Here is a 26,324-nt window from a genome sequence, read left to right on the forward strand (position 1 = left end):
CCCCAAGCAGGTTAAAATGATATGCCCACGGAGGAGGGGCAGGAACACCTAATCTCCTCACACCCCCCTGCCATCTTCCTCCCCACTACAGACACAGTAATTTTCCAGAACAGATCTGATCAAGCAAGTCTCCTGCTGAAATCCTTTAACGGGTTCCCATTACACTCAGGATAAAACCCCGGTACCTTTACGTAATATACCTGGGTCTGTCCATCTGTTTACCTTTTCAGCCTTTTTTCTTATTGCTTCTTACTTGTGCTTTTCAAATCAATTCTAACCAGGCTCCCACAGTTCATAAAATCTGAAACGTTGTCAGCCATAAGATGCACCATCATTTTTGTGACATCAAGGAAGAATTTCTGCGGATTACAATTATAAAACACTTATAATTTTTGTTTTGGGTTGGGTTTTGTATATGTATTATTCAAGTATAGTCAGTTGACAATGTTGTGTCCCCAGACACAGCTACATTTCAAGAGGGATTGATAGGAAAATGATCTTGGTAGGTGAAAGGCTTATAAAAGGTTGCCAGAAATTTTTGCTTGTGTTTACTCTTTACTGCTTTTTTACTTAATTTTGTAAACTACTCTTTTGCAATTGGTTATTTGGCGCCATAACCTATTTGTTTTTGAATGAATCTGAACCACTTTTCTTAAGTATAGACTGCCCTGGTGGGGGTGGGGGTGGGGTCCCTGGGCTCCTGGCGGCCTCCTGTCCGTGGCAAAACAATGGGACACTTTGCTCAGACTTTCTGGAAGCTTTGCTGAACTTAGACTGAAACCATGATTGAGGTTTCACTGAAGTCCCTGAAGGCACTTTGTAGGGCGTGTGGTATCTCACTGTGTCCAGGTGACAGGGGCGCCTCAGGCTGTTCTTGCCCAGCTAAGGGAAGGCCCGAGTCTCCAGCTGGGGGAGGAGGCCCCAGGAGCAGCTCTGCCAGCGCAGTCATTGTTCCCACCCTGGAACCATAGTTTGGCCTAGGATCCCGAGATAATGTGTGTTTTAGGCTCAGTGGAGATGTTCAGCCCTGGGCCTCTTAAAGGGGTTCCTCCTTCCATTCCTGACTCAGACCCCAGGCCCAGGGCAGGGAGGCTCCACTCCTGCTGGGAGCCTTTCTCCATTGCACCGCATCCTGGTGACTCTCCTCGGTGTCCACCCCTGTACGGGGCACCCTGCCCCTCCCCAATTTCATCCCCCTCTTCCTACACCCTCTGGGGTACCCACAGGGACAAGGGTGAGGCTGGAGAGGCTCCTAGATGCCAAGTGACAGCATGGGCTGCCCCTCGGGGTCTGAGAGTCAGTCCCCAGCAGTGGAGAGGGGAGTGGAGTGCTGGGGACCCACAGAAGCACGTTAGGAAAAGACATCAAGTTTGGTCCTCAAGTTAATGATGCACTAAGAGATTCACAAACACCAAGAGCGACCTCACAACACTCGAGAGGCCTCCAGTGATGCCAAGAGCTGGGGAAGTGGTGAGAAGGATGACCCAGAGCGAAGCAGTGCCTGGGATGGAAATCAATCAAGCAGCCGTGTTTACAGAGTAGGAAATGGATGCTTTTAATTGCTAATTGGTCTTGAGACCCCTACAAAGATATATATATATATATTTAAATGTGGCCTAAATGCTCTCCTTACAGGAGCAGGGAAGGAATTACAGTTTATTCAGAGGCTAACATGCTGCTGATTGAAGTACAAAGAATAGTAATCAAGGTTGGCTTTATTTTTTTTTCACATGGCTTTTAACATTTACAAAGAAAATGATTTCAAGGGGTGCAGGCTAGAAAGAAACAAGCTGCTGTAAACAGTTACCCATCAGCCAAACGCTCCCGTCACTAGGAATACTCCCCCACCCTCACGTCTTGCCACCCCCTCCCCATAATCGGCATTGGAATGCAACAGGAATTATCCTTTTGTCCGTGACTCTCAGGGAAGGGGGATGAAGGGTCAGACCTGAGGGCATCCGGGCATCCAGGGTGCTCTGAGTTCCCAGGACCTTGTCTTGGATAACTTCCCAGACACAAAGCTCCCTTCCCAGCACAGGCAGGGAGGCAGCCTCACCTGATGCCCCCAACTCGGGGGAAAGGAGGGGAAGCTTCCCAGCCTCACATGCCTGCTCCTCAGAAGTAGCCTCTGGAGCCCCTCAATACTGCTTTTTAATACAGGAGAAAGGCCAGAGAGTCTGAGGACAGGAAACTGGACCAGCGTGGACGGCAAGCCTGTGGGCTACCCTTGAAGAATTCCACCCTTGCTGGCATATTGAGTGAGAAAGTGGCCTTTCCCTGGAGTCCTCAAGCCCTAGTGGTGTCTCACAGGACAGGTTACAATGTCAGTGGGTTGACAGACCTGGGAATCTCAAGCTCATTGGTAATACAATGTGTTTGAATCTCCCTTGAGTCAAGGGGGATGGATAATGCTGTTTACTGCCTAATGCCAGGGCAGAATCAAGCCAGGATAAGCCTTGAGAAACATCCTTGTGCTATTACAAAAACTAATTGTATTTTTCTAGCACAGCCCTAAACAATTTAGAATGTGAAATTTTAACAGTTTATAATAGCATTAGGAAAACTGAAATACTTTGGGATAAATTTGACAAAATAAGCATAAAAATCACACACTGCAAGCTAAAAAATACTGAAAATAAATAAACGGAAGAGACAAATACCAAACTCATAGACTGGAGGACTCAACGTTATTTCAGCGTCAGTCTCCCAACATGGAACTATATATTCAAGATAGTTTTAAAATTTATACGGAAATGCAAAAATAATCAGCACTGCCAGAACAATTTTGGAAAAAAAGGACAGCGCTGGTTGCAAGGGAATAATCACACGTTGCCATAAGGATACAACATAGCAATGGAACACAGGATCCAAAACAGACCCACACTTACATGGTAAATTAATTTTTGTAAAAATGTCAAGGACATTTGAGAAAGTCTTCACCAAATGGTGCTGGGGCCACTGGCTATCTGTAGGGGAAAAAGAGGGAGTGCTGTCAAGGATGTGAAGCAACTGGATGTTCATGTGCTGTTGGGAATACAAAATGGGACAGCCAATTTGGAAGAACACACAGCATCTCAAGAAGTTAAACGTGCATTTCACTTCCATTTCTATGGAAGTGTATATCCATACAATGGCATGTATATAAATGTTTGTAGCATCATTATTTATAACCGCCCAAAGTGGAGGCAACACAAATGTCCATTAATTGGTGGACAGATAATGTTGTTTACCCATGGGTATGCTATGGACTACTACTCAGCGACAAAGAGGAACAGATCACAATATAACACGGACACATCTCGAAACTGTTAGGCCAAGTGAAAGGCTTCACATACAGAAGGCCCCAAGCTACATGTTTCCGTTTATACAGAATTCTAGAAAAGGCAAGGCTCTAGTGACAGAAACCTCAGTAGCTGGCTGAGGTCGGGGGGAGAGGAGGGGTTCATTTATTTTAGGGTAAGGGAATTGTTCTCTACCTTGATTGTGGTAGAGGTTATATAATTGTATGAAATTACTAACATTCGGCAAATCCTTCACTTAAAGTAACTGTATATAAATAGTTTTAAAAATAAGGGTCCTTAGAATGTCATTCTAAGTGAAGTAAGCCAGAAAGACAAAGAAAAATACCATATGAGATTGCTCATATGTCGAATCTGAAAAAAAAACAAACCACAAAGCATAAATACCAAACAGAAATAGACTCATAGACATAGAATACAAACTTGTGGTTGCCAAGGGGGTGGAGGGTGGGAAGGGATAGACGGGATTTCAAAATTGTAGACTAGATAAACAAGATTATACTGTATAGCACAGGGAAATATACACAAGATCTTATGGCAGCTCACAGAGAAAAAATGTGACAATGAATATATGTATGTTCATGTATAACTGAAAAATTGTGCTCTACACTGGAATTTGACACAACATTGTAAAATGATTATAAACCAATAAAAAATGTAAAAAAAAAATAGGGGTCCTTGATTCTGACTGTGAGTCCTAGGAATTAGAATAGAAAGAGGACCGGCAGTGTCGCCTAGAGACCTGTGTGGCAGGCTTGACTTGGCTTTCCCTGCATTATCTAATTTGGAATAATTCATCCAACCCTCCTGAGCTTCCGGTCTTACACAAAATAGGAAAGAAACATACTGTCTTTGTCTTCCTCACAGGGATGTTCGTGAGGGCAAAGTCAAAATGCTCTGGAGACTAAGACCGTGAGCCAGCAGCAAATCAGCACTCCTATCCAGAACGAGCAGAAGGGCTAGGCAACATACAGAAATGATCAATTTATACATATTTATTAAATTGATTCATTTATAAATTATTAAGTAATAATTAAAGGCAGAAAGGTTCTGAGGGAATGAGAGCTACAGGGGCTGACTCCTGTATCAGTTTTCTGTTGCTGCTGTAACAAACAGTCACAAACTGGGTGGCTTAAGACAACACACATTTATTATCTCACAGTGACACAGAAGTCTGGGAAAGGGTCTCCCTGGGGTAGGACAGATGTCGGCAGGCCTGCGTTCCTTCTTGAGGTTCTAGGGCAGAGTCTGTTTCCGTGCCTTTTCCAGCTCCTAGAAGCTACTCGCATTCTTGGGCTCATGGTCCTCTTCCTTCACCTTCAAAGCCAGCAATGCAGTATCTCTGACCCTTCTTCCTTCATCACCTCTCTTTCTGATCCCAGCCAGGAAAGGTTCTCTACTTCTAAGGACTCATGTGATTAGAATGGACCATCCAGATAATCCAGGTTCATCTCTCTCTATCAAGGTCTTTAACTCACTCACATCTTCAGAGACCCTTTTTACCATGAAAGTCATGTATTTACAGGTCTGGGGGTAAGGATACAGACGTCTTTGGGGAGCCACTGTTCTGTCTACCACAACTTCAGAGAGGGGAGAACCCCAGAGACCCCTTCTATCCTGGGGTCTCTGGCCAATTCTGAACTCTGCCAAAAGCCTGAGAATTTAGGGTTTGTACCCACAAAGGGCATCCGTCAGGGGACACGGAAATGAGCAGGAACATTTGACAGAGACTTGGGGCCCCTAAATAAATGGCTAGTTTCCCTCTTAACACATTTGGTGAATATGGGATCTGTGTGGGGCAGGTTGCTAAAACCCTGGTAGAAAGACTCTGAAAGGTAGAGCCCTGCTTTTCATCAGTTTTGTGAGCAGAGATTAAAAGTTCAAACTGTTTTAGGAGATGACCTTCATGTTGGAAGGTCAAAGGTAGACTGAGCTTTCTTAGATGTACAACCCAGCCTCTGGATGTACAATTTAGCACAGCCTCTGACTGAATCAAAGCGAGTTTGCAAATGCGGGCGTGGCAAGGGAAGGGGACTACTGGAGACAGTCAGCGCTTCCTTGGTTTGAACGTGAGTGCCACGCTGTTGATGCAAAACCTCTGGCCAGCAGGCCCAGGTCCATCAGGAAACACATGGCCAAGGTGAGCTTCGCACTGTAAGGAGAGAACACTCCGTCATCTCTGAGCTGGGACAAGGCTCTTTATGGAAAACCAGGCAGATGAACCCCACATGGCCGCCCCACTCCAGTCCTTGACATCACTGTTGGGGGAAAAAGTCTATCATATCTGAATTTGATTAAGAAATGAAAGGATGCAGAACACAGTAGTGGTAAACAGCTTTCTACTTAACCACTGAGAATGTGAGCAAGTGATTTAACTTAGGCCTTGATCTACTCACCTACAAGATGGGGATGATAATTATACCTACATAATAGAGCTGTTGTGATGACTAATGGACGTAATGCATAAGAAGCACCATTCCTGGGTAAGAAGTCAACAATCTTCAGCCAGGGTATTATTGCTGTTTACTGAAGCCAAGACTAAACTGTGTTTATCTGCTTGCCTCTGGTGTCTTACAAAATCAGAACATTTGAGCACCTGAGGATATCAAAATGAATCTGCTGCCAGGATTTAAGCCACTCCCTCCTACCAGGCTCACGGGAGGAGCAACGCACTGATGTCACTTGCCGCATTGCTCTGCCTGTTGGGACGCTCTGCAGCGTGGGGAGGGGGCGGACAGATGCTGCCTGTCCTTGCTCAGCAGAATATGAAAGACTGACTCCTTCAGAGCCTTGCTCTGCTCCTATCTCTGCGAGGCGAGAGCCAGGAAAGGCTCCTTCTGTTACCTGCAGTGCTCAGAGGATGGGAGAGGGGGAGTGGCAGGATGGGAGAGAGGGAGTGGCAGGATGGGAGAAACCCAAAGTGCTTCCATGACAGAAGCACTCCTGGGGTGTTAACAGCAGATGTGCGAGAACAAGAGAGCTCTCTGTGGCACTTGGGGCAGCATTGGGGACAACAAAACAAAGACATCACCTGCTTGCAGACAACCTCCATGCGAGCTGGTCCCAACGAGGTGTCCACGCGTCTCAGGATCCCTGTGTTACTCTCATCAGAGCCAGACGTCCCGTGAGCCTCAGAGAATGAAGGCCACCCAGTGCCCGAGCAGTACTTCTTCTCAGAGCTGTGCCAGACATTCACAACACTCCAGCTGCTGTTACCAACGTACAAAGAGCATTTTCTGCCCCCAACTCATCTTTCTCCCGAGCAGGAGCCAATTCTCTCCTCCTCTGCCCGATCCCAGGGCCAGTTCCGTGAACGGCCGGCTCCCCAGGAATTCTGCCCACTGATCTCCCCTATTAAAGATGCTGTCTCGTCACGTCAGGTTTCTTGCTCCTCTGATGCTAAAGGCACCCCTCTTGATGTCTGACAAGGACTATAAACATGAGAAGCTTTGTGAACTGCTGCATATCAGGGAATAGGTCAAATCCATGCGTTCTGAATGTAGAAAAGGGGGAAATCAAAATGAAATAACAGTGGTCGAAGGAGAGAATTGTGAGTTTTGCACATCAGAGAAGCACGAGAATGCACAAAGCAGCCGTCACCAGCCGTAGGGACTTCGGGTCGTCTAAACACAAGCCTGCCTGCCTTCGAGAGTCAAGAGCTGCCTCTGCCTTCTTGGGTGTGAGAAACTGGACAAGCTGCTTAACCTCTCCAAGCCTCAGTTTTCTCATCTGTAACTCGGGGATAATAATATCTATGTTACAGAGATGTCCTGAGGGTTTAAGGAGCTGTGCCGTGGAGCACGTGGTAATAAATAAGCCTGGGCACCCGGACTCATCCCTGCAGCGCAGAGACCTTCCTGGGGAAGCCCCACAGGGATGAACGATGCTGAGGGTTCCAGGGTTGGGGGCGGGAGCAGAGGAGCCGCAAGAGGGGGAGGAGGCAACAGCAAGTCTGCTCATCAAAGACCCACTGTCTCCGTGTCCTGAAAGATGAGCTCCCTTCAGTTGCACTAGGAAAACAGATTTAAAAATTTTAAATGGCAGGGAAATGGCTCTCTCTATTGGAGGAAGACAGACGGGAAGTGAACTGAAATTCTGCAAAGAAAACCCAAAAAACAAAAAACAAAAAAACAAAAACCACCACACACAAAAAACAAAAAAGCCAAAAAACTGAGTCAAGAGAGGGAAAAAGTAGCAAATAATCAAATCCCTAGGCTATGTGCACAGAAGGAAGCTGAGTTTAGAGCAGAAACCTCAGCAGAAATCATCTAGTGTAAGACGGCAATTCTCAAACATCCTGGTCTCAGGACTCTTCTGTAATAAAAAATTATTGAGAATCTCTGAGAGCTTCTGTTTACATGAGTAATGTCTATCAATACTTAACAAGTTAGAAATTACAAGTGAGGGTTTTTAAAACATGTATGCATTAAATTGTTTTGAAAAATAATAAATCCACTACATGCTAACACAAATAACCTATGTTTACAACAGATTATTTATTCTCCAAACTGAAACAAACCTTTAGCGAGAAGATTTATAATTGTTTTATAATTTTGCAGATTTCTTTAATGTCTAGCTTTAAAAAAAGACAACCAACTCTTCATATGTGCCTGTGCATTCAAGCTGCTGCAGTGTCATTTTGACTGAAGTGTCGGAAGAGAATGTGGTTACGCACTTAGAAGGGGGAGCACCTCGAAGAGTCCCTAAAAAATCCCAGGAACTCTTTAAGAACCACAGATGGAACTCTGCGGTTGACTTCTGAGAGACCTGGGTGTGAATCCAGGCTCGGCCTATTATGTCTAGGTGACTTTGGCAAGGTGTTTAATCTCATAATGCCTCTGAATGGTAATGGCTTTGTTAACTCACAGGGTTGCTGAGAGGATAAACTGAGATTCTCTCTATTTTTAGTGTTTTTAGTATAGTGTCCGGCACATGGTACCTAAGTCAGCAGCAATTATTTTTAATATCATTACTATTGTTAATAATATACCCATGAGATTTGAGCACCTGGGCCCAATGTGAAATATCTGCACATTCATATTGGGTTCTTTCCAACTCCTTTTCTTTCCCAAGGGTTCAAAAATATTCATCCAGGCCACTGTGGTCCAGAGAAAACCATTTTAAGTATCTTTTAACCATAGCTTTTCCATCCTCAACATTATATGTAAACTAGTGATCATTAAAGGAATGTTGATGGAGAATTATAAATATAATAATTTTTTAAATGAATCAATCTAAGACTAATAAAAAGTCATTTAAACATTTTATGGGCAACAGACAACTTTTACTGATGCAATTAACAGAATCTGGAGATTTTACTGGGTAATATAAGAGGCCCATCATATTTAATTTAAGAGTGGAAACTTCAATATTAAGGCCAATTAGAAATTCCAACATATATACTGAAATGATTGGCAGATTGGAAGGCCCACCGCTGAAAAACTGAAACCATTCTGGGTCATCTTCACTCATATACTCGAAGAGGTGTTTCTTTTGTTTAGTTTTGTTATCTGCTTATTTGCCTTATTTGTGTCTTCATTTCTGGAAATTCCATGTCCCCCAAACCAAGAGCAGAGGCACTTGGTGATAACTGGCCACCCACATGGTAGAGGAATTCCCATTAATTTGAAGGAGCGGAGGAGGGGCGATATAATACAGCTCAAGTGGTAGAGTGCCTGCTTAGCATGCATGAAGTCCTGCGTTCAATGCCAAGTACCTCCTCCAAAAATAAATAAATAAACCTAATTACCTACCCCCCCCAAATAAATAAAAATTTGAAGGAGCGGAAGCACACAAAATGTTAATGTGTCACTTGGTCACTGACATGGAGGGTGGATGTCAGGATGCTCTGTAAAAAAGGAACTAACGTCAGGCTCTCAGTTTCCTTCTAGTCTAAGAAGATTTATGACCACAAAACACGTGATCCCACAGTAGAATTTAATAAACGCTTCCAGAGTTGGTGCTTGGGTTGCGGGAGGAAGGCGGATAGAGGAAGCAGGGAAGGGAGCAAAGTCACATAATTCCAAGGTTAACAAAGCGACAGTATGAAGTGCCCAAGGGAGTGATAACATCTCCTGGGGGCTCTTGACCTGGACACCCTGGATTAATAGTCTCTCAACTGGAGTCAGCAGCTCCCCCAGGACGTGCACCATGCTGGTCCAGAGTGAGGCAGCAAGGAGCCCAGTGGCCAAGAGGCAGTGGTCCCTCATCCACCTGATGCTTTAACTATTTCATTTCGGTTGACTTGTCACCTTGTTTTGACTCTGTACAAGCATCTGAAGGAATGTTTATTTCTTCTCTACCCCTATTCTCCATTACTGAGGCTGGAGACTGGGGACAGAGAGAGAGGGAAAAGGAGAGGTCAAACAAGAATATGTAAGGCTGTCTATCCTCCTGAATGGGAAGCACCATCAGGAATAGAGTCTTCATTCATAGATTCTCATTAATTAGAAGAGATTCTCAAGAGTTCCTCATTATCAAAGACACATTCACGTATACAGCCCTAAGAAGGATCTGTCTCTAAGAAGATATCACCGCTAAGGTGAACTGGGGGCTTGGCACATGTCAGGCATTGCTCTGGTGCTTTCACATGTATTAACTCACAATTCACTTAATCCTCCAACAACTTTATGAATTCAGTACAACTATCACCCTCATTTTATAGGTGGGGAAACTGAGGCACAGAGAGGTTAAGAAACTTGCCCAAGGCCACACAGCAATGGAGCCAGGATGTACATCTATAGATGTAACCACTCTACTACACTGTTTCTCCTATAAACAAATGCATCTTTAAGAGTACATTCTGGAACATAGAAAGATTCTTATGAATATATTCTTATTTGGAAACAGCAACTAAAACTAAATGATTAAAAGGAAACAAATAGGCTGGCAAGTTGGCAGGTCAGTAAACTGGCCACTTGGTAAAAAGGGCTTTTGGAGAATTGGCTGGTTTTCTAGCTAATCTTGGCCACTTTACTACCTCAGTGACCTGAAGATGGTCATTCAACTTCCCTGATTTGGACTAGCATTGTGTTAATACAGTAGCTACTGGTCACATGTGGCCTTTTAAGTTTAAATTAATTAAACGTAAATAAAATGAAAAATTCAGTTTTTCAGTCCCACCAGCCTCAGTTTGAGTGTTCAACAGCCACATGTGACTGGTGGCTACCATAGTGGAAGAAGTAGATACAGAACATCATTGCAGAAAGTTTTACTGGGCAAAGCTTTTTGCTCTGATTTCTCAGGCCCCTCCCTGCCCCAGTGTTCTGTGATTCCCTGACTGAGTGTGCTTGGTGAGGGGTGGGATGGCTGGAACGGGGTAGGAAGAAAATGTCATCTTTACAGCTGCAGAAACTGGGATACCAAAGACTTAAGAGGCAGGAACACACTCTTGTATGAACGATCTTGCATTTTTAGCTCTCGCAGTCTAAAGACAGAAACAGAACATCTGGCCGGTTACCACATAGTCACAAGGCCGTCCTTTATACTTTCACAACGTGGCTCTTTGGCTAAAAGCAGGTTGGCCATCTCAACATCCCAATTCTCCCCTTCTAACAGAACCAAAGGTCAGAGAGTAACGAGTGGCTCAGAAATGTGCACTCACTTTACGATGTCAAACTTAACCTACGTCTCCTAGCGTTCCCCAGGCCATCTTGGGCTGACTGCCCCCTTAGCTGTCCCCTCACCAGCCACTGACAGAGTAAGTGAATCTGGGCAAAGCCCCGTCCTTCCGTGAGCATGAAGGAAAATCAATCTTAATCGTTCACCGTCCTTGCAGGCGGGGTCTGGCTTACCAGATTCAGCCCACATTAGCAGCCAGCAGCTCAGGGAAGCCGGGTCTGCGCAAAACCCAAATGAAGCAGTGCCTAATGGAAGATTCACAGAGCTGGCTTGATTTATACTTTATTCTAAACCAATTTAGGGTTGATGTGGAGGAAAGGAAAACATCTTTGAAGTTCTGAAAAATAGGACTTCAAAGATGTTTTCCTTTCTTCATCGAATCTACTTTTTTAAGGCTGTTTCCTGAATGTCTAAACAAAAAAGCCTTTGTTGAGAGATTTCAGACCCTGATTGACTTAAAAGAGGCTTTGAAATCAAGGGACAATTAAATTTACTTTTAGCTATGCAGAAGAGGGCATGGTATTCACTGCTGTCAAGCACTGCGGCGAATCTATCCTCATAAAATTCTACATTTCCTAAATTAAATTATAAACCCATTTTTTCCTGGGAGAGATACAGTTTTAATCACATGGCCAGGCAAATGCCATTATGGTTCAGATTTCTTTAAATACCTCCCCAAGAAAAAAATTCTAATAGCTTTATCCTAAGGTGCCCACCAATTTTTATTTTTTTGTTATTTCTTGGAGATACAGAAAGAAAGAACATAGGCTAAGTCTTGTGAATTGCTCTAAATGCTAGAAATAATCAAGACAGGCAAGAGTTTTATATGTATAGCCCTTTTTTATAGCAACCAGGCCAAATGAGATAGGCAATTAAAAACATGGGGATGTATTTATCCAGGGCCGCAAAGAGACAGAGCTGTAAGAAGTTAGAGGTTTATTTTCTTTCAGTACCTCTCGATCCTTTCTCTCACCTGAAGAGTGGGCTGTCACAGCACACGCAGTGATACATCCCTGATTCCTTGTTATTCAGGTAGATTCCACTGAAAGGCTGAAAGTAAATTAGATCCACCATGTTCAGGTTTCTCATAACACTGGCAGGACATGATACAGTAGATCTAAATCCAAGATTAAGTCCCCAAATAAAGGAATTTTTGTACTAATTTGACAAAGTGCAAATATTACCAGAAGGAACATTACCAGGTGCCCAGGGAAGCAGCCTGCAGGCTTGTTTACGAACTGGCCTACATGGTAGCAAATATTCAAATTATGACGTTAATCATGCTTTGTATTTAGATAGCAACTTTCATCCAAGAACATCAAATCCATAGCACAGGAAACTATGTTCAATATCTTGTAATAGCCTTTAATTAAAAAAAAATGAAAATGAATACATGTATGTATATGCATGACTAGGACACTGTGCTGTGCACCAGAAATTGACACATTGTAACTGATGGTACTTCAATTAAAAAAATTTTTTTTCAAAAGACCTTAAAAAAAATAAAACATCAAAGTCTGTGAAAAAAACAAGAGAATGGGCCTCTGGACTGTGTAAGATCTCGGTCTCCATTTTAAGAGTTATTAGTACAACAGAAATCAAGTCTGCTGTCTGAAACACTGTGAAATCTCCCATTAAAGACAGGATAGAGATACATTAAAAACCAAAGCCCAGTGAGATTGGGGTTGTGCTCTTAGTATGCTTCACGTGGTGTTTAGGATACTTAATAAATGCCAAATAATGAGCTAGATTCTCCCAGTGCCTAAGTTACTACTCAGATGAAATTACTATATTAATTGTGGCTTAAAGAGTTTGCAGGTTCCAAGAGGGACACAAGGAGACTTGAAGCAATGAGTGAGCCAAATCTAATATTTAAAAAAAAAATGTTAGTTTGTAAACTGACCTCATTGGGGGGAAAAAAGACTATTTTTTGTCCAATTCCTTTTGTCATCTCCTCTGTCAAAGAAAATTCAAGAAAAAGAAACTCTCACACGAGCCAACTGTGAAGATCCACCAGCGGTGTCCGGTGACAACCACTGTCCCCACTTATGGAAAAGAAACTGAGACACAGGATGGGTCACCAAGTCCCAGAGCTGACTCGGGAAGGAAGCGGCCCTCTCAGCCCATTCTGGGTCTCCCACCTCAGCAGATCCACAGGTCAGACATTCCAACTCCCTGTTGGAGGATTAAGAGCACATTTTCAGGGAGCTGCATAACGGACAATTTCAAGTTGACCTATTGTGTCCACCAAGGGCACATCTGGATGTTTTCCCTCTTTAAGAACCCTAAACTGGCTGCAGACACCCGAACAGTAGTGAGCTGGTCTTTTTACGGCCTGTCCCCTTGAATGGTCAGTCTTCCCAGAGCTCAGAGCAGAGTGAAGCCTGCAGGTGGCAGACCTGGAATGAAAAGAAGGATGCGCACAAAACCTGCCTTCTATCGCTATTTGACATTTAGTTATCACTCAACCAGGCTGTAAACCCCTTCACTGTACCTAGCAGAGGGCTAGCAAATTACTGGTGCCCAGTAAGAAACCATGTGCAATTGGACTTGAAGTCACCAAAGAGAAAGCTTAGATGTCTTACTTCTTTTTCCTTGGCCCCACAGAGCTGACTGAGGCCGTAGTTCTGCAACATTCTGAAGAGTTCAATGTGGAGACGGATCAGCTGAAAGGGGTTTATAACATCACTTAAAATAATGGATGACGCTCATTTTGTAAAACAGCCAAACGAACAGAGTATATGATGCCATCTGTTTGAGACTCCGACACATTTATGCTGCTGAACATCTGGCACGTCTCCAGGATGCCATCTCCAGCTCCGAACCCTGCCTGGCCCTGCCCCTCCGACAGGGCGGGCATAGACTACTCTGGGAATACACACCACCGCACAGAGGACCACGTGTGGCTCCCGGGTGCTATCTGCGCAATGGCTAATGTGGTCTCCTGCCCACTGAAGCCTTTATTAAAATCCCACCCTCAGGAAGTTTTCAAAAATACCAGTATTTCATGAGAATCGACTGGGATCTGCTGGCCTGTCCAATGGCTTTAGCATCGGTGCTGAAGTTGAGGGTGAGACCATGATTATAAGTCCATAAGCACATGCACAGCGTCCAGAATTTGGCAGGGACTGCTAAATTCAGGCCATGTTTGGGCCTAAGACAGACTACTTGCTGGGAAACGCAACACTGTGAAAATGGGATTATAATGAGGAACCACAGAGGGCTGGTCTCTCAGGAAATGAAAGAAAGCCGAGTTGCTGAATGCAGTTTCAATCACATGTCCACCTCCTGACCTGTAGTCACTCGACATTCACAACCACTTATTTTTTGAGCGCCTACTATCGCCAGGCACCACGCTCTATGCAGGGATGTACTGATGACGGCAAGTGCTAACGAGGGAAAGTAAAAGCAAACCCAGTTAGGGGTTGAGAAGGGCTTCCCAGTGGGTGTGAGATGGGGGCCGAGAGCCGAAAGGTAGATTTGAGTGAGGCTGGGGGCCGGGGAGGACTCAGGGTGAAAGAGCTTTAAGGCAGAGGGGAGCCCAGGGTGTCTGAGAGCTGAACGGAGGGTAGTGTGGCCCAAGGGCAGAGGTCAAGAGGAAAAGTGACCCAATTTGAGGATGCAGGTGGGAGGTAGGGGCCAGAGCCTTTAGGGCCTTCTTAGCCAGTTTTAAACTCTTCTCTTTACCTTGAAAGTGGTAGGAAGCCAGGGAAGAATTTCGAGCAGAGGGTGATGTAGTCAGATCTGAGATTTCAGAAGGTTTCTTTGGCAGCTGTGCAGAGAACGGCGCAGTGAGGGGCAAGAACAGCTGTGAGGAGACCAGCTGGAAGCTCCTGCACCCAAGCCAGAGATGGTGGGAGCCTGGACCAGTGTAGATGTGGGGGTTGCAGGGAGACGTAGAGGGATGGGAAGGCTGTTTAGGAGGCAGAGTGAATTGATGAGGTGATGGAGGAAAGTTTGTCCAGAGGAAGGTTTTTGGTTGTACAGCTGGATGGAGACTGATGCCCAGAGAAAAATGCGGGAAGCCTGGGGGACCAGATTTGCAGAGCAGATGACGAGTTAGGGTTTGTAGTGAGATAGATTCTAGTCTGTCCTTCCCACTCCAACACATAGACCCAGAAACTGTACATCAGGGTGGCTTACTGGCTCCGTCCCTTTTTCTCTTGTGACGTGGAACTGCTCGGGAGTCAACTTCTTCTGCCACTCGCTCTTGGAGAGAGTCGGCCCACGCTTTGTAAGGGAGCCTGTAATGTCAAATAGGAATTTTTGTTAATTAAACCAAAAGGCACAATGACCTCTTCTTCCTTAGCCTCTGTCCTCAAGTGCAGTATCACCCAGCAGAGTAAGCCGCCCCTTCCCCTCCCTCCCACCCCTTTCTTCTCAGTGACTAGAAAGTTCATGTTCAGAAAGCTTTAATTGACTCATTAGTTTAAGAAGAAATGAGTAACAAGTAGAGAGCCAGTTTTCCAGTCCCGCTGAGCCACAGAAGCCAAAGAGGTAGCTGTACCCCTGGTAAATATTACAGTGCCTTGGTATTTAATAACTATTCATCTCTTCATTCATCTGGTCACATCTACAGAGCATCTACTATACTGCAGACACTTCTAGATGCTAGGGATACAGAGGTAAAGAAAACAGACAAGAATCACTGCCCTTATGGAGTCGAGGTAAAGTAAATTAAGTAAAGAATATAAAACTTTAGGTGATTATTTTTTCCCCAAAATCACAAAGAAGATTAGAGAGTGTGAAGGGGTGTGTGTATAGATATTTATGTATATTACACACACAATTTAAAACAGAGTCGTGAAGGAAGGCCTTCGTGAGTAGGTGACGTTTCAGCAAAGATCTGAAGGAAATGAGCAAACCCCGCGTGTGAGTATCCAGGAGAGCGCTGCCGGGGCGAGGGGCGACAGGCTGGGCACACCCGGCATGTTTGATGGACAGCACAGAGGCCGGAGTGACTGACCGGGGTGGAGGTGGCAGGGAGGGGCCCTCATCCCTATGGCGGTGTTTGGAGACAGTGTCTTTAAAGAGGTGATTATGTTTCTATGATGCCATCAGGATGGGCCCTAACCCCATCTGACTGTTGTCCTTACATGAAAAGAGAGACACCGGGATGTAAGAGGACAAAGCAAATGCCGTCTGCGATCCAAGGAGAAACCAAGCCTGCCGACATTCTGACCTGGGACTGTCAGCCTCCAGAGCAGTGAGAAAATAAATGTTCGCTGTTTAAGCCCCCCAGCCGCTGGTATTTTGTCACGGCAGCCCTAGCAGACTTACTTAGGAACAACAGAAGTTCAAATGGAAATTACATTACGGGTCAACTTTGCACAGTTTTACCGCAAGCAATGCAGGTGCATGTTCACAGGACACACAAGCAGGTCCCACTGAGGGCTGAGACAAGCCTTGGCCCCCGTGGAGAGAGCAGGATTCAGAGTTGGTCTCCTTTTGTGTGTGTGCAGGTGTTTTCTGTCCTCAGGCCACATCCTCTGCACCTCGAGCTGGCCCTTTTGGAACTGCCTGTCATTCTCCGCATTCACTCGCTGTCTTCACTACCAAAAAGTCTGCCCGCAGCTGCTCCGGCATTAGATAGATACACGGCTGTACCAGGGACTAGGCGTTGAGAACCTCCAAGCCCACTGGGGTCCTCTCTCTCTCTCTCTCTCTGTGCTGCGATTTGCACAGGCTATCTTTCTCGCTAGGCATATGTTCTAGGAGATGGACTTCAATTTTCCCACCTTTAAGGAAACCCACTCTTGGTCCTATGACCCCCCCCACTGGTTACCTCCTTCTGCCTCTGCTAACCTTTCTGGCCAAAGCTGCTCTACTGCCAAGTGTCACACACGAGCCAGCCTCGTTTCAATACTGGCTGAAACTAAGAGAACCTGTTAGGAACTGGTATAGAAAGAATTCCCAGCCCACTCTACTCTGCAGACTAGTCTCCCCTCCCACCACAGTGACTGAACTGTTTACCCTTATGCTCAGAATGGTTTCCGAGCAGAGTATCTCTAGAAAGAATGTTTCCTGCGACAACAGATTGTCTTCTCCGGGACACTTCCTACTCTGCTCTTTGTCAATCCAGATGCCTCGTGCATCTCAGACGTCTCAGTGCTGGAGAAAAGTGCGCCTTCACTTTCAACATCTTCTCACCCCTACCCCCCGCCCCCAACTTCCCCAAGTCCACAACACAGGTTAACCGTAGCTACGCTTTTATCCTTTCCATTTATTTATGTAATTATAACCCGTGTTTACTGTGTGCTTCTTAAGTGCCAATATTGTAATAAAGCATTTTTAGTTCCTTTTTTTCATTTACTCTGTACAACAACCCTACTATTATCATTATTCTTATTTTATAGAATAAAAAAACAAAAAACAAACAGGTGTAAACTTACGAAGTTCAAGATATGCCCAGAGACACAGGGCCAGTGAGTGACACTGTCCACACTGAAGCTGCCTCAACCACAGAACTATTACCTATCATTTTTAACAGATGCCTACTAGTTTGTTGAATTGAACTTTTATGGTTTGCTTAAGCATTCCTTAACTGATGGACATTTGGGTTATAGCCAGTTTCTGGTTCTTAAGAGCAGTGCTGTTAAAAACATCTCTGCACATACAACTTGGTTCTCTCTTGAATTATTCCCAGGAGTTGGTGTCCTATTATGTTTTGGTGTCTGGCCAAATTTTAATGTTGCTGAAGAACTTTAGATTCCAGGGCAATTCCTTAGGCTGTTTCCAACAGCACCCAATACAAACGGAAGGACAAATTTCCACTGAAACCACCACCCTGTAACAGGGGTATGAGAGGGCTCCAGCCCGCAACTGTGATGTTTCCAACACCTGTGGTTCTCAGGAAGCCGACGCCTGGCACAGGGTAGGCACATGACAAATACCAGACTGGCTGACTACAGACACCACGGTCTGAAGGCCATGGCCACAAGTCATATTGGATCAGTGTCCACGCCCCAGTGCCAGTGCTTTTATTTATTTAACACTGCATTTTGAAAACTTCAAAGGATAGAAGGAATTCCAAGTGACTGGATACATTTTCAGCGGCAATAGGAATCTTTAAATGTCTTCAATGGACAAACAATTGGATTCAGAGATGGGCTGGCTGGGCAGTTGCCCAGAAAGTCAATCAACATGGGGCACCAGACTACCCTGCAATAAATCTGAAATACAGCGCCAGTTGATGCAGTTCTCCAAATGTGACTCCGTGCTGAAGGATGGAATGTAAACGAGCCCCGATCCCACAGGTCAGCCAAAGGCATTTTTGCAGAAAATACACTTCTCCCTGGAGGGTCTCACATCCACTGACTAACAATGGTTATCAGGCTAAAGGCGGAATGGATTATTACCCAACATGTTTCCCTGGCTCCTGCAAACGCACAGAGAAATAGAGCAGAGCAGGAAGAAAATCCGCAGGCATCCAAAGTCTGAACTGCCTGCTTCTCCGACGCTGGAAGACCCAAGTCGAGGAGGGGGACAGTGTTAACAGACCAAAGGCTGATACAAACGAGCACGCGCGGGGTCGGGCTGCTGACCCAGCACCGGGGTCCTCCACCTGGGCGCTCCTGAGCCTGACATTTTATGCCAAAAAAAAAAAAAAAAAAAGCACGTTTGGGGAGAGGATCTATATACCTTTCCACCAATTCTCACAGGCGTCAGTGACCCCCGCCCAAGCCCCTGCTGTCCCGGTCGGGAGGAGGTGAGCGAGCAGCGGCGCCCCGAAGAAAAAGATCCAGAACCACCACTCGGGCCCCTGAGTTCCAGCAAGTGAAGGAAAACCGAAACCGAAAGCCGGGAGGTGGCGGCGGGGCCTGCGACGCCCGCGTCCTACCTGCGTCCCCGGGCCCGCTTCTCGCGCGGAGGCCGCCGCTGTCCGCTCGGCACCGCACCGCCCGCCCTGGCGCCGCTCGGAAAGGCAGGCGCCCGAGCGCACGGAGGAGGCGCGCCATGGTGCTGCGCGCGGCCCCGCGGAGCCCACGGTCCGGCGCGTCCCCAGGCGTCGCCGAGCGCAGGCCCGCAGGCCCTGCCCACGTCCCCCCTCCACCCCCGCCACCACCACCCCGCCTCCTTCCCGAGCACCTCCTCTTCTCTCTCGCGCCGCCACACCGCTCCTCCTCCCTCTGCGCTGCTGCACCTCTCTCAGGTTAAGTACCTGCAGACGGAATGGCTAGTCCTAAAGCAAGTGTAACTTTAAATCTACCAGAATATTTTCCAGATCGTTTCCCCTTCCATTCTGAGGAGGGCCACCAGCTTTACAGAGTTCCCCAGTGCTAATTCCTTCCAGAGACAGCCTCAGGTACACCCAGATGATGCTTGACCAGTTACCTGGGTCTCTGGTGCCGCAGTCAAAGTGACACATAAAATTAACCATCACAGTCCCAAGTTGGAAAAAATAAATAGGAAAGCAACAGGGAGAGCGCTGTGATAACCAACAGCCATTTACCATTACGAATGCAAGGAAAATTAATGTTATCTATGTGGATGATACTCAGGTCTGACTGGACAGATGGTTAAAGGATATGAGCAGATGGTTTGCACAAGGGAAAATACAAATAGTGAACAAATGCTTGGGAAAATGTTTGGCTTCCCTAATAATTAAAGAGTTGCAAATTAAAACAGCCCAATACACTACCTCCTACATATTAAGTTAATAACAGATTTTTTAAAAAGCCGAAGTTAACAGTGCTTTGGAGACTCAGGTACGCTCATACAGTGCTTGTAGAAATAGTGGCATAATTTTGCTGGAAAGAAATATGACAACATGGACCAAGCATCACAGAACTCATTATATCCTTCTGTTTGGCAAATCTGCTCTGGGAAGCAAATCCCAAGGAAAGAATTCAATAAGGGGAAACACTCGATTTTTGCAAAGATGTTTATATCTATGCTTTTCATAATAACAGAGGGATCCAAAATCATTAACAGCTAGGAAATAGCTAAGTAAATCTCGACATAGCAATACAATGAAACATCATATAGCCATTAAAACTTCAAATGTGAAGATTATCTGGATTTAAGGAATGAGCTGTATAATAATGTCACGGGGGAAAAACAGAACACAAAATAGTTAATAGCTAAGAATAATAATGTAAAAATATGCACTATGAAACTGATCTGAAATGTAAAATGTTGGAGGAGAACTTTTTTGGGGAAAGATATCTTTTTTGTACTTTTCTTTTTCATTTCACCAATGCTTCATATTCCTTTTAGATAAGTTAGAAAATAGAAGTATACACAACACAACTCTTGAACACTATCTCAGGAATCATTACTGATAATATTTTAGTGTGTATTCTTTCAATCTTTTTCCTACATACTGTAGTCAATGTGTTTAATTACTTCCCTTCTCCCTGAACTGTACTGTCATTTTTTTTTTTTTTGAAGAGTACACTCCTTGCCTCAATCCCCGGTCTCAGTCATGTGACTTGGATAGGATGGGTCTAGAGCAGAATTTCTCAACCTCAGTACTTTTGACATTTGGAGTCAAATAATTCTTTGGTTTGTATTGAGGCAGGGGGTGGGGGCGTTGTCCAGTGCATTGTAAAATGTCGGCAATGTTTCTGGCCTCTATCTACTAGATGCCAGTACCATCCTCCTCCAGTTATGACACTGCCAAATGTCCCCTGGGGGGAACTACTGATAGGGTACAGATGACTATTCTGAAACAGTATAACTGTTGTTTAGTGTGTTTTAAAATCTGTCACTATGCTTTTACAACTTGATTTTCTTATTCAGTATTTTGGTTTTTAAAGATTTATAGCAGTAGATAGACAGAGAGATACAGATTTGCTTCATTCATTTTACCTGCTGTATAGAATGCATTGTATTGACAAACCAGAGTGTTATCTTACTTAGAGACAGTAAGATGTTTTCATTCTTCAATTTTTACAAACCATGCTACCCCGCTACGAATGAATGACTTTGTATAAACTTCCCTGTTCACGCAAGATTACTTTCATAAAAATAATTATTTAGAATAGACACCTGGGAGTGGAACTACTGGATCAAAGAATAGTGCATCTTCAGCTTTCCTAGGACTTCATTAATTGCTTTCCAAAGTGGTGGTACCAACAATGTGCATGGGTCCCTGTTTCCCCACATCTCCAGCAATATTTGATGTTATGAGATTTGCAACTTTTTGCCAATGTGTTGGGTGCAAAATGGGGTCATTGATTTCTAATTTTCATTTCCCTGGTTGTTAATTGGGTTGAGAATCTTTTCAGACACTTACTAGCCACTAATTCACAATTTTTATGAATCGTATGCATTCTTGTCTATTTCTTTTAGATTGTTTCTCTTTTTCTTACAGCCTTGTTGGAATTCTTTATTATTGTGTACACCAATTATTTGATGATTGTATGGGTTTCAGTTATTTTCTCCCCTTATGTGAATTCGATTTGTACTTTGCTTATGATATCTTTTGTACAGAAGTTTTAATTTTTAAATAGTCGTATTCATCTACCTTTAAAGTTTGTCTTTTTATTGCATTTGTTCTCATATGTGTGTGCATATAATTTGCGACAAACAAGACATACTGTTGTCACCAAAATGTACACATTCTTTTCCAACTAGCTTTTTTTACTCAATATTTTGTTTTAAAATTTTACCTGTATGGATTTTTAAAATCTATTTTATTTCTTTTAATGGATCTTACATAATCATGCTATTCTTTTATATTATCTTCTAAAGCTTAGTGTTTTTATTTTCACGTTCAAGTTTATAGTCCACTTGAAATTAATTTTTGTGTATAGTGTGAGGTAAAGATTTGATTTTGTCTTTTTCTACATGGAGAGCCAGTTGTCAGTACCATTTACTAAATGTCCATTTATTAAACCATTGATTTAAAAGTTTATTCTATTCCATTCACCTTTGTCTATCCCTGTACCAATGCTACCCTGTTTCAATACTATAATTTTATATTAAACCTTACTATTTGGCAAATATAAATCTTCCTTCTTCAAAAATATATTGGCTATTCTTGGCTCTTCATTCATCCAAATGAAATACAGGATCACCTTCCATATGAAATTTAGTTGTATAAAAATAACTCTGTTGGAGTGTTGGTTGGAATTGCATTGAATTTACAAATCAAAGGGCAGACAATTGCTATTTTGATACTGTTCATTAATGCCACTCTCCATTTATTTAGGTTTTATTTTATATTTTTCTACAGCTTTATGTTATTATTGATAAAGGAGTTGTCCATCTTTTGTTAGATTTATTTGTAGAAAACTGGTAACTTTTCTTGCTATTGTGTGTGTTTTCACTTCATGTTCTAATTTCCAATTACTTGTTGTTTGTGTGTTTGAATGCAATTTTAGTACATTGATATTTGGATAGTACATCCAGTAATCTTGACAGATTCTCCTCTTATATTCCACAGTTTGTCTTGAAGAGTTTCTTGAATTTTCTGGGAAAACAATCTTATTGTTGCATCATCTTTCTTTCCAGTCTTTATAGCTTTAATTGTTTTTTTGTTTTTTTTTAATTGTGCTGGCTTGGACTTCCAATAAATGTAGAATCGAATGTGGTGAAAGCAGGCAGCCTTGATTTGGTCCTGACTCTAAAGGAAATGCTTCCAACATTTCTCTAATACACATGATGTTTGCTGTCGATTTTTGGTAACCTTTACTGGGATGTAGATGTGCCCTTCTATTCCTAGTTTACTAAGAGTTCTCATCATGAATGAGTGTCGAATTTTGTTTGTTGGCTTTCCAGTACCCAGTGAGATGAACATATGGCCTTTCTCTTTTATTATGTTAATGTAAAGCATTACATTAATAGACTTTCTACTAATGTTAAGCCATCACTGACATCTTGAGATCAACCCAACCCAGGTTAGTCATTATGTATTTTTTTTACACATTTTTAAGATAGCTTGCCCATGTTTAATTTAGGATTTTCACATTTATATTCAAAACTGAGTTGACTTTATAATTTTCTTTTTTCATGGTGCCATTGCCTGGTTTAAATATCAGACTTATGCTAGCCTCACCAAATGAGTCAGAGGCTTAGTACATTGTTCAAAATCAATTGGTGTATTATAACTTTAATAGCTTCACAACTTTTTGTATCATAATTGACTTACACATTGAGCAAGACACTGTATGTATAGTTTGTCAGTAATTTTAATAGTGAAGATGGTAAGTATTTAATAAAACCAATTTTTAAATAATCTGTTATTTTCCTGACCCATCTGATTCTGCCCCCATACCGCAGAAGTGTTCAGGTCATTGGTACATCTGGTACTTACTTTTTTTGGTAGAGGTTCAGTTCCTCCTCTGAGGACTGACACACTTGCTGCTCTGAAGACTGGTGTCATTTCAGATGACCTGGCTTGGTGCAGGGAACTTGAGGCTGGCCTCTGATCTCTTCGGCCATCTGGCTTCTATCCCCAGACTATGCTAATTCATTTTCTTCCATTAAACTGTGAAGGCTTTCTTTGCCTTTTGTGCACCTCTGGGTTCTCTACTTTCTAAGGCTTACCTAAAGGTTTCTGTGTTCTTCAAGGGAGTCAGCTCTTATTGGACACCCTAGCATGACCCAGAGAGCTGAATTTTGACTCAGTAATTTCCCTGTTTTAGTCCCTCCCTCCACTCACTTTCCTTTTCATGAGCCTTTATCTATTCAATGCAGTTTAAGGACAGTTTCCACTGGCTTTTTGTCGTGTCTTTACAAGTACTCAAGCTGTTCCTGGAAACCCTGATATCGCCCTCCCGTGGCAGAGAAATATTAAAACACAGAAGAAGGACTAGATTTTCCTGCAGTTGCATGTTCATTTCACTGGTCAACGGAACAAGACTTTCAGACGAAACATCATTTGTACCTTTGAGCGCTTTCAGCAACTTCTTCAAAATCATGGTGGCAGATCTCTGAACACATTTACAGGGGAAGGTGAATCTCTCTCCAGATGGCTCTCCACGACAAGTTAATCCCACTTTGTGTTACTGGTGATTGAATTCTCCCCTGAGAAGGAAATTATATGAGAGCCACGAACATTTGATGTATGGATATTTCTAAACAGCCTGACTTGGAAAAGATTAAAACAGCCTTGTATTCCCAATCCTTCAAACCTCCTCACCGGCAGGACCCAAATTTTAATCTGCTCCAGGTGGCTAAACTCAGGAAGGCTTATAGCTCTCAGCATCTTCAATTAATGCCAAGTGTAATCATAGTTGGCAGACTGCAGGGTGTTCTGGCACATTTCAGGGATGGGCCTAGGACTTCTCTGCCAAGTTCTCAGAGTACCATGTTTTGGACTGCACTTTTCATAATCAAAAGCTACCGTGATTAATGAGCTACAGGCAATGGGTAATGCCCTACCCTTAAAAATCAGAACCATGAGAAAAGAAAAAGAACAGATTATTCCGCATAGCCCTGGGGTTCTCAACCTCAAAGGGTTTGTGCAAAGTCCTTCTTTTACGACCTTTGCCATGCAGACGGCTGAGTCTGACTGAGTTGTGTTACAGCTGAGTGTGAGAGAGGTTGCCCACTGTTCTGCATCAGTGTGTGTATTTATTCTGATTTTGCTCATGAGTTCAGAGGCATTTGGAATTGGCCACATTTAAAGTAAATCAAAAGTATCCAAACATTAGGTTGGGGAAGTAATCGCCTAACTGGACTCACCGTGGCCGGCTTGATTGGCTTAGTGGCTGAGGCAGTCTGAAGCAAGGTGTTTCCACATGCTCGTTACAGGGACAGCTTTACAATGGACACTGAGACCCCTTGGAACCACCTTGAGTAAGTCATAAAAGTCCAATGTATACTCCAGTATCAGAAAGGCAGTGCTACCTCAAAAAAATTAGGAGTATGTTTTTCTTTAGTTTGATGGGTATTCGAGGTTAAAAAAGTGAAGCTTCCTTAATTCCACTGGAAAAACAAGGAAAACAGAGTTACAAAACAGATGGAGAGACCAGTCCCTGTCTTCAGTGTTTCTTTAGCTCTATTAGCTAGATGGTGGAGCAAAAATGACCTCTGGAAACTATAAGAAAATTACAACATTTTTGGTGTAGGTAATATCTTGGCTTTTTATGACTATCAAGAGGTCTTAAGAGAACAGAGAAATAGTGTTCATGTATTTGGACTAAGGTGAAAAAAACCTTAGTAAGTCCTTGGCATTTCTCACAATTTTATAAATTACTGAAGTTTGTATTTAAATTAGATTTTACTAGTCCTTGTAAAATGGTGCATTGACTTCATTACACATTGTTTTTAAAAGCTGGGGGAATGGAATTCTAATTCTATTTTATCACACATAACATAAAAGTCTTCGTAATGGCTTTGCTTTATGAGACTCCCCACCAGTCGGGAACATCATAAATCTCCTGTTCCACGGTTTGTAGATGGAGATAACGAAGCACGTGGATGTTAAGTTGCTCGTGTTCACATTACAATCGCAGCGATGGAATTAAATCCGAGACATTATCTGTAAAGGAAGAATTTGCCTCGATGTGTGAAACCTGGAGCCCTGCAAATGTTTTGGCAGAGAAAGAATATCTCTGGAGAGTGGGTCCACACGTGGGCCTCAATTTTGTCCTGTTGTATGTGGCCTGCTCCTTTGTCTTGCTCGGCTGTAGACAGCAGCAACAAAAGAATGTGCTGGGTTCCCACAGCCCAGGCAGAAGGGCAGTTTCTAATGAATGTAAGTGCAAAAGGAAAATTAAAAGGAAACAGAATTAAGGCTCCTCCATTCACCCGTCCTCCCCGACAGTCTGATGTCACTGTACCCAGATTATCCCCCATTCCTCTCCCAGCTCTCCTACCACATAACCTCTTCCAACGTGCCCTCTGGAACTCCTTCTACCAAAAACAAACTCCTGCTTTGAGGCTCAGGTTACTTATGTCTCCACCACCCGTGACCTGGTCCTCAGTCCTGCCATCTGTCAACCTTCAGGTCACTCTCCCACATTCACTGAGGACATCTGCACCTGGCTCGCTGTCTGTCTCTCCAGCCCCACTGCTGGGCAGCCTCAGAGTTCATGCAGAGGACTCTTTGACACACTAACTGCAGAACTGTTTGGCTCCAAAATTTAGTATCTTCCTTTGCCTCTTTCGGGAGGCTGGAACATCAGAATTACTAAACCAGGAAGCTTAAATAAAAGCTGATACCCAAAGCTTTTTGTCTCAAGCAGCCACAGTGGAACTCCCGTTCATAGAATCAGAAATACCCTGATGGCTGGGGAAAGAGCTCTTAGTCCTAAAATGTATTATCTGAGGCAAGACCGATTTCCAAGCTTCTTGTGGAAACTGCCAGGAAAGAAGGTCCTAAAAACTTCTGTTGAGTACAGGATGATCAATAGGAATTATTAAGAACCCATTCATACTAATTGAACATGCATAAATTATCATAGATATCATTATTGATTTTACATCACATTTGGCTTGGGGCATTATTTG

The 26,324-nt window shown here is 43.5% G+C and overlaps 1 protein-coding gene across 2 annotated transcripts; it reads right to left on the reverse strand.

Moving 5' to 3' along the window:
* Positions 1 to 4,427: 4,427 nt before the first annotated feature.
* On the reverse strand, positions 4,428 to 18,961 carry MSRB2 (methionine sulfoxide reductase B2). 2 transcript variants are annotated; one of them, XM_031676441.2, is made up of 6 exons: positions 18,760 to 18,961; positions 15,063 to 15,163; positions 13,505 to 13,585; positions 11,893 to 11,969; positions 6,331 to 6,478; positions 4,428 to 5,451 (listed from the first exon to the last, which is right to left on the reverse strand). In XM_031676441.2, the coding sequence occupies exons 1-6, from the start codon at positions 18,875 to 18,877 to the stop codon at positions 5,347 to 5,349; spliced, it is 630 nt and encodes a 209-aa protein (XP_031532301.2). In that variant the 5' UTR covers positions 18,878 to 18,961; the 3' UTR covers positions 4,428 to 5,346. The 2 variants fall into 2 exon arrangements, with proteins under 2 accessions (XP_031532301.2, XP_015098726.3); XM_015243240.3 differs by lacking the exon at positions 13,505 to 13,585.
* Between the last annotated feature and the right edge of the window lie 7,363 nt (positions 18,962 to 26,324).

The sequence above is a fragment of the Vicugna pacos genome, chromosome 35, assembly GCF_048564905.1.
Source record: "Vicugna pacos chromosome 35, VicPac4, whole genome shotgun sequence".
In the NCBI taxonomy this organism is placed as follows: domain Eukaryota; kingdom Metazoa; phylum Chordata; class Mammalia; order Artiodactyla; family Camelidae; genus Vicugna; species Vicugna pacos.